The 8,945-nt window shown below is 43.3% G+C and overlaps 1 protein-coding gene across 1 annotated transcript in view; it reads left to right on the top strand.

The window, feature by feature from the left end:
* Positions 1-2,717: 2,717 nt before the first annotated feature.
* The window catches only part of LOC109921542 (polymerase delta-interacting protein 3), an 8,834-nt gene continuing 2,606 nt past the window's right edge, over positions 2,718-8,945 (top strand). Inside the window, exon 1 of the mRNA XM_048617328.1 lies at positions 2,718-3,197. Coding sequence (XP_048473285.1) covers positions 2,718-3,197 — 480 coding nt within the window. The remainder of the gene's footprint in view (positions 3,198-8,945) is intronic.

Below are 8,945 nucleotides of genomic sequence, written 5' to 3'. Positions count from 1 at the left end.
CTCCAGAATCTACCTCAAATCCCCTGGATTTTAACGCAGGACCTGCTCCCAATCCCATGAATCTATTCTTAATCCCAGGATTTACCACCAATTCCACGGATTGGGGTATCCTCTCAATCCCATACATCTACTCAATCCCTGGGATTCACCACCAAACCCCAGTAATCTAGTCAATCCCTGACATTTACCCCCAATTCCTGGGTCTACTCCAAATCTCGGGAATCCACTTCCTTCAAAACCTACTTTTGACCTCTGGGATATTCCCCATCCCCAAGGATTTATCCCCACGTCCCTGGAACTACCCTCGAACCCTGTGATAACCCCAGAATTATTTAATTTGATTTGATTTATTGTAGTCACATGTACCTAACTACTGTGAAGAGTTTTGTTTTGCAAGCAGTACAGGCAGATCATGGCAAACAAGGACATACAGATCATAGGGTGCTTAGAGTGAGGCATACAAGGTTACAGCTGCACACTAGGTGTACAAAGCAAGATCAAGATTTAAGAGAATATTATTAGTAACTTTTACAGACTTAGAATTTAGGATTAAAAGTGCAGAACGGTTATAAGGAATGTGAGAATAGTGATCTGCTTTAGAGAGCTCGCGTAGAGTTGCCCTCTGTCAGTGCCATCTTGTTTAAGCCCCAATTTCCAGGATCTACACAACACTGAGACCTTCCACCAGACTCCAAAATCTACCCCAGATCATGGGATCTATTCACTGTTCCCAAAATCCAAGATCTAGCATCAGTCCCCTGGATCCATTCCTGATTCCCAGGATCTACCCCATATCCTGGGATTTACTGTCAAACCCCAAAATTTATTCTCAGACACCAGGATGTACTCCCATACCTGGCATTTCCCACCAAACCCTGGGATCTACTTCCCAGTTTCTGGGATTTACCTTCCAGACTCCAATGAATCCCCTAGACACCAGGGTTTCACCGTGGCACCAGTATTTACTCCCAAACACTGGGAATAGCCCAAAAACCCTGGGAACTACCCCCAAAATACAGGATTTATCCCAAACCCCTGGGCTTTATATCTGCAAAACCCAGGATTTACCCCTTCCAGGACCTTGGGATTTACTCCCACAAGCCCTAGTTTTGCCCCCAAATTGTAAAATCTGACTCCAACATTCACTATCAAACCCCAGGATTTATCCCAATGCTTGAGGATTCATCTGCAAAATCTAGACTGTACTACTCATCTTAAACCCCTGAATTATCTCCCGCTCCCTAACACATTAACCTACCCAGTGTTTTGTCGAATGAGTGTTGCAGCCCCTGGCTGATGCTGCGCTCTACATTACAGCATATGTAATGTATCTCACTGGTTAGACAGACATGCAGCTGTCCTGTTATCTGGAGTAATGCATGTTAGCTTAAATCTATTATCCAAGTGCGCAGTGCCTGAGAGGTTGCTGGTAAGGAGCTGTACTGTCAGTATTGGAAGACTCATAAAATGTTGAGGTTGTTGAAGTTGGTTGGCTTGCTGAGCTGGTTTCTTGTTTCGCAGACATTTCGTTACCATGCTTGGTAACATCCTCAGTGCATCCTCCGATGAAGCGTCGGTGTGTTTTCCCACCTGGTTTTTAAACTCTGGGGTCCATTGAGATGGATTGCCTCACTTCCGGGTTTCCTTCGTACTGGAATGTATATGGGGTCGAGTTCAATGTATTTATTAATAGCATGCTTCATGGAGTGCCATGCTTCTAGGAATTCTTGTGCCTGTCTCTGCCCAGCCTGTCCCAGGATCTTGGTGTTGTCCCAGTCGAAGTGATGGTTCTCCTTGTCCATGTGGATTGAGATGAGTGAGTATTGGTCGTGCCTTTTTGTAGCCAGTTGGTGTCCACGTACTCTTGTTGTTAGTTTCCTTCCTGTTTGTCTGATGTAGTGTTTCTTGTGTGCCACTCTGATGCCCAGCAGTCGTAGGAGTCTTCCAGGAAGCTCCCAATCAAGACTGGACAACTGACATGGAACGAGCCATTAACATCAGCCGACAGACGACAAGAACCAAGAAATGACAGATCCTGCAAGACAAGCTAGCCACACTTACCCACAAAAATGACAACAACATAACACCACAAGACTCCGACGACTGCTGGGCATCAGAGTGGCACACAGGCCCACGTCAACCCTACGACAACTGCTCACCCGAACCAAGGACCCACTCCCTGCCATGGACAGGACCAAAGTCATCTACAAGATCCCCTGCAGAGACTGTGAGAAACACTACATTGGACAAACAGGAAGGAAACTAACAACAAGAGTACGTGAACACCAACTAGCTACAAAAAGGCACGACCAATACTCACTCATCTCAATCCACATGGACAAGGAGAACCACCACTTCGACTGGGACAGCACCAAGATCCTGGTACAGGCTAGGCAGAGACAGGCACGAGAATTCCTGGAAGCATGGCACTCCACGAAGCATGCTATTAATAAATACATTGAACTCGACGCCCATATACATTCCAGTACGAAGGAAACCCGGAAGTGAGGCAGTCCGTCTCAACGGACCCCAGAGTTTAAAAACCAGGCGGGAAAACACACTGACGCTTCATCGGAGGCTGCACCGAGGATGTTATCAAGCATGGTAATGAAACATCTGCGAAACGAGAAACCAGCTCAGCGAGCCAACCAACCTCGATACCCACAACCCGAGCTACAAATCTGCTCCAAAACCTTAGAGACTCATAAAATGGCTAAATGCCCATGTTGGGAGTGCCTTACTTTGTGGTTTATTTGTGCTACTTCTTTTATTGCAGACTGTCTGCAGGTTCCAGGCCAGGGGTTGGTGGTGTCAAATCACGAATTGGAGACCAGTTCGCAAACTTGAACACGAGCTGGCCTATCACTGGCTTCCAAAGGACTTTTGATGCACGGCAGAAGATCGGCATCACAGATGCACGACAGCGGTTAACGATGCGAGATGCTCGAGAACGCCTGGGACAGAAGGATATGCGCTCCAAAATAACACCGAGCACTCCAAAGGTTCTCGATGCACGTGAAATGATCAACTCAAGGAAGGGCCAGGATGGAAATGAGAAAGCGCCAATTGTGAAAAAGGTGTTGGATGCCCGGGAGAGACTGAGCGCCAGGCGAAGTGCTCCAGCTGTGTCTACTGCTTCAACAGAAGGAACAGTCAGCACCGGAGGCAGGATAACTAAAACATTCCAAGTACCACAGGTGGAAACTTTTATCCTGCAGCCTTGGTATATTTGGCATATTGTGTCGATCCATCTCTTATCATGTGGTGTGTTCCTTACATGACTGTCAGTGCTGTTGGTCTGAGAGGCTGGTGACTGCCACAGGTATTGCTGGAGCTATTAGTGACAATGCACTGGCATTGCCGGATCAAATGGCAGTTGCGCACTGGCATCACTGGAACAATTGGTGATCATGCCAAGTGGCTATTCCTTCCCATGTCCCAATGCATTGCTCCAGCTAACACCATCAGGTTCCAAACTCTGCTTTTCCTCCCTCACTTTACCAGAGTGTTTATTTTAGTCAGAAATCCACTCCAAAGTTTATTCTGATTCCTTAAAAAAAGTTCTAAAGTTGCCTAAGTGGCATCAGTGCTGTGCTTTCGGAACCCAGTCCTACTGCCAACAATGGCAAGCAACCAAACAAGCTGGAGAAACTGGGGCTTCAGGCTTTAGAATTTTCCAATGAACATCTGATTTGAGTGTAATATCGCAGGGTTAGTATCCTGTCAGTACAGACTAATCAGTATCCAGCGTTACTCTATATTAAATATGAAGAAAGAGCAAACCAAGTAATGTTTTAACCTCCATAATTTGAATACATTCTGTTTCCACGGATAGAACAAAGCTTAAAGCATAAATTGATTTGGGAGAATGCATAGACCACATTCGACAGAGGTGGAATACTGGGTTCAATTTTGTTTTGCCTGTTATGGGAAAGCTGTTGTTAAACCTGAAAGGGTTCAGAAAGATTTACATGGATGTTTCTACTGGAGAGGGTGCAAAGGAGGTTCACTAGGTTGATTCCGGAGTTGAGGGGGTTGGCTTATGAGGAGAGACTGAGTAGATTGGGATTATATTCATTGGAATTCAGAAGATTGAAGGGGGGATCTTATAGAAACATATAAAATTATGAAGGGAATAGATAAGATAGAAGTAGAGAGGATGTTTCCACTGGCAAGTGAAGCTAGGACAAGAGGGCATAGCCTCAAGATTAGAGGGAGCAGATTTAGGACTGAACTGAGAAGGAATTTCTTCACCCAGAGGGTTGTTAATCTATGGAATTCCTTGCCCAGTGAAGTAGTTGACGCTACTTCAGTAACCGCATTTTAAAAAGCGGTTACTTTTTTTTTGAACAATAAAGGAATTAAGGGATACGGTGAGAACGCGGGTAAGTGGATCTGAGGATCAGCCATGATCTTATTGAATGGTGGAGCAGGCTCGAAAGGCCAGACGGCCTACTCCTGCTCCTAGTTCTTATGTTCTTATGTTATGTTCTTTCTAGGGTTGGAGGTTTTGAACTATAGGGAGACGCTGAATAGGTTCCAGCTATTTTCCCTGGAGTGAGAGGCTGAGGGGTGACCGAAAAGAGGTTTATAAAATCATGAGGGGCATGGATAGACTGAATAGCCAAGGTCTTTTTCCCAGGGGAGGGGAGTCCAAAACTAGTGGGCATATGTTTAGGGTGAGAGGGGAAAGATTTAAAGGGACCTAAGGGGCAACTTCTTAATGCAAGGGTGGTGCGTGTGTGGAATGTGCTGCCGGAGGAAGTGGTGTAGGCTGGTACAATTACAACATATAAAAGGCATCTGGATGGGTACCTGAATAGGATAGGTTTAAACGGGCCAAATGCTGGCAAATGGGATAAGATTAATTTAGGATATCTGGTCATCGTGGATAAGTTGGACCAAAGGTTCTGTTTCCGTGCTGTACAACTCGATGACTCTTTGAGTATGCCAGAGAGACAAGGATCAATTGCCGGGTGACAGCGTGGAAATGACCTCAACCCTGAAACTCTGTATAGCGTTGATTAGAAACTCACTATAGAGTCAACTCTTAAGTTACTGAGTTGAGAGATACACTGTTGCGTTGTTTTTCAGGGCAGTGCTGGGGGCAGTTCCAAGGAATTGACCAAGTGATAATGAAGAAGCAGCTGTATATTTTAAGCCAGGATGGTCATTGACATGGCGGTTGGGGATTCTTGCAGTTAGTGGTGTTCCCATATGTTTGCTGCCTTAGACCTTCTCAATGCAAGGTTGCAGGTTTGGAAGATGCTGCCGAAGGAGCCTTGGTGAGTTGTTGCAGTGTGTCATGCAGTTTTTACACATTATTGCAATTGTGCACAGTTGTAGGAGTTAATGTTGAAGGTGCCAATCAAGTGGGTTGCTTTGTCTTGGATGGCATTGAGTTTCCTCAGTTATGTTACATGAAATGGTGCAGATTGGTTGCTCTAATGTTATTCTCTTTGCAGGTGATTAGGGTGAGGATGATGTTGATTTTTGTCTAATAGATTGGATATGGAGTAATCCATCACTGTTGGAACTGGAACAGGCTTCATTTGAAGTGAGTTGGAACCAATGTTCTGGTGAATTGTATAATTAGAGTTGTATGTAGAGCTTTAAGTTAATTGGTATGGGGGCGGGGGAAGGTTCAATTCAAGCAAAGTTTAAAAAGTCAAAAACAAACTAGAGGGCAGAGGTGCGGGGCTGTGAAGTAGCAAATGATAATCAAAATGTCACAGGAAGGAACAGAAAATATAAGCAGCAGAAATTAGAAGCAAGGTAAGTAATAATGGTCAAAAGCCAAAGCTTAAGGCTATACAGCATTTATAACAAGAGGAGTTGATGGTACACATCGAAATAAATGAAAATGATTTGCTACCTATTACAGAGACTTGGTGACAGGGTGACCAGGACTGGGAACTCAATATTCAAGGATATTCGATGTTCTGGAAAAATAGAAAAAAGGAAAAGGAGGCATTGTAGCTTTATTAATAAAGAAATATCACTGTGGTGGCGAGTAGTGATGTAAGTGCGGTAGACTGTGATGTGGAATCAGTTTGGGTGGTAATAAGGAATAGCAGAGGAAAGAAGTCACAGGGTGGGAGTTGTTATAGCTCCCAAAGAGCTGCTTAATGTCGGATAAAAGTATAAATCAGGAAGTAATGAAGGGTTGTAAGAAGGGAACTGTACATTGACTGGACAAATGAGATGGACAAACATGATATGAAAAATGAATTTGTCAAGTGCATCAGGGATTGTTTCTTAGGGCAGTACATTGCAGAACTTAGCTGGGGAACAGACTCTTTTAGATCTAGTAATATGAAATGAGGGAGGATTAATGAGAGATCTTTGTAGGTATGGATTTTTTTGGGGGGTGTTGCAACCTCAACATGGCAGAATTTTAGATGCAGTTTGAGAGAGAATAACTCAAACTATGTCCACAATATAAATAACGATGGAAGAAGTAGTTGTCTAAAGTGAACTGGAAAAAAGACTAAGGTGAGGGTCTGTAGATGAGAAGGGGCAGACATTTTAACCAGACGTTCCATAATGCTGAGCAAAATTCTGGCCAAAAAAATGACTCAATGAGAAGGATGAACCACCCATGGTTAACAAAGGGAGTAACTGATCAAGAACTGTGGAATACAAAGTGGTGAAAGCTAGTGGTAGGCAAGATGATTAGGATTTTTTTAGGAACCAGCAGTGAGTGACTGAAAAGCTAGTTAGAAAGGGAGAACATTGATTATGAAGGTAAATTAGCAGGAAATGTAAAAGCAAACAACAAGAGATTGTACAGATATAGAAAAAGATCATGGGACCCTTGGAGGATGTGACTGGGGATTGACAGTAACAAACAGAGAAATGGCAGATAATTTAAACTAGTTCTGCATAACTGTAATTGCAGTGGTCTTCATGGTGGAGGATATTGTGAATATTCGTAAAGATATCAGATAAACAAGGTGCTAATGGGAGGTAAGATCTTAAAACAGACTCCATCACAAAGGACAAAGTATTTAACAAACTAATGGAACCAAAGGCAAACAAATTGCTGGAACCTGATAGCTTGCATTCAAGCGTTTTAGAGGAAGTAGCCGCAGAGATAGTGAGGCATTGGCTGAAATATTCCAGAACTCACTGGATTCTAGGAAGTTTCCAGCAGATAGGAAAACCACAAATGTGATTTGTGCCCGTTTCTGAGGAAGGGTCCTGATCCAAAGTGTCCCCAGTTTCTGAAGAAAGGTCCCGACCCGAAACGTCCCCGATTTCTGAAGACAGGTCTCGACCCGAAACATCAACTTTCCTACTCCTCTGATGCTGCCTGGCCTACTGTGTTATCATAAATGTGACATCCTTGTTCAAGAAGAGAGGGAGACAAAGTAGGAAAGTATAAGTCAGTCAGCCTAACGTCTGTCATTGCAAAAACGCTAGTATCCATTAAAGGAAGAAATAGAACATTTAGAAAAGCTGAGTGTTATCAAACAGAGTCAAACATGTTTTTGTGAAAGGGAAATCGTATTTGACAAACTTGATAGAGTTCTTTGAGGATATAACAAGGAGAGTTGATAAAGGGCAATAGATAGATGTAATGTATTTGGATTTCCAACAAGCCATATAAGAGGTCATGCAAGATAACAGCTCAATTATTGGGGTATTGTATTAGCATGGAGTAAGGATTGGCTAACCCACAGAAGACAGAGTCAGAATTAATAGGTCTGTTTCAGGTTGGAAAGACATAACAGTGCCACAAGGATCAGTCCTAGGGCTTCAATTTATTTACTATCTGTATTAGTGACTTGGAGGAGATGTGTAATGAGATCCTAATTTGCTGATGATACAAAAATAGGTGGGAAGGCATAAGGAATCTGCAGGGGGATATAGATAGATTGACTGAGTGGGAAAAGATCTTGGCAGATGGAGTTTCTTGTTGCAGTGTGTGAAGTCATGCACATGGGAAGAATCAAAGGGCAGACTATTATTTAACTGGAAGAGAGAGTCCAAAAAAGTACAACACAGAGAGATCTGGTTGTTCTTGTGCATGAAATGTTAGCATGCTGGAGTAGCAAGTAAGTAAAAACCCAAATTGAATTTTGGTCTTTATCGCTCAGGGGTTGAAGTTTGAAAACAGGAAAATTGTTAGAACTGTACAAGGTAATGGTGAGGTTACACTTGACATACTCTGTACGGTTTTAGTCCCCATATTTAAAAGAAAATATACCGGCTTTGGAGGCGATTGAAAAAATTCACTCGGCTTATTCTTGGAATTAACAGGTTGACTTATCAGGAACAGCTTAACAGATGACACCTTTATTCATGACAGTTTAGTAGCATGAGGGGTGATCTTATTGAAACATAGATTCTGAAGTCCTTAACAGGGTAGATGTTGCACAGATGTTTCCACTCATGGGGGATCCTCAAACTAGGGACCATTCATTTAAAACTGAGGTGCATTGGGCTTTTTCCTCACAAAGGGTAGTGAATGTCTGGAATTCTCTATCTCAGGGAGTTATGGAGGCTAGATCATTGAGTGTATTTAAAGAGGAAGTAGATAGATTGAAATATTGAGGGCCACGAGAAGCTTGCATGATTGAGGAGCTGAGGCGTGGGGTAGATCAGCCATGATTTTATAGAATGGTGCATCTAATGATGTCATTGGCATCAGGGCATCGAGAAGATGGAAGTTTTCAAATTTGAACCAAATCAGTTAAGAAGAAGGCTTGGAAACAGAGTGTGGAATTTAATTCCACCCTCCCAAGCTGGAAGTGGTTGTGAGGTGGTATGGTGAGAGGATTGTATCATGAGACAGGATGTTTAGGGTGGAAAGCTTTTCCAACTTCATGAACAAAAACAAAGTTGCTGGAAAAGCTCAGCAGGTCTGCAGCATCTGTGGAGGAGAAAACAGAGTTAACGTTTCGGGTCCGGTGACCCTTCCTCAGAACAGTTCTGAGGAA

This window comes from Rhincodon typus, chromosome 37 (assembly GCF_021869965.1).
Source record: "Rhincodon typus isolate 14 chromosome 37, sRhiTyp1.1, whole genome shotgun sequence".
Taxonomy (NCBI): domain Eukaryota; kingdom Metazoa; phylum Chordata; class Chondrichthyes; order Orectolobiformes; family Rhincodontidae; genus Rhincodon; species Rhincodon typus.
This window is presented reverse-complemented; position numbering and strand designations above follow the sequence as displayed.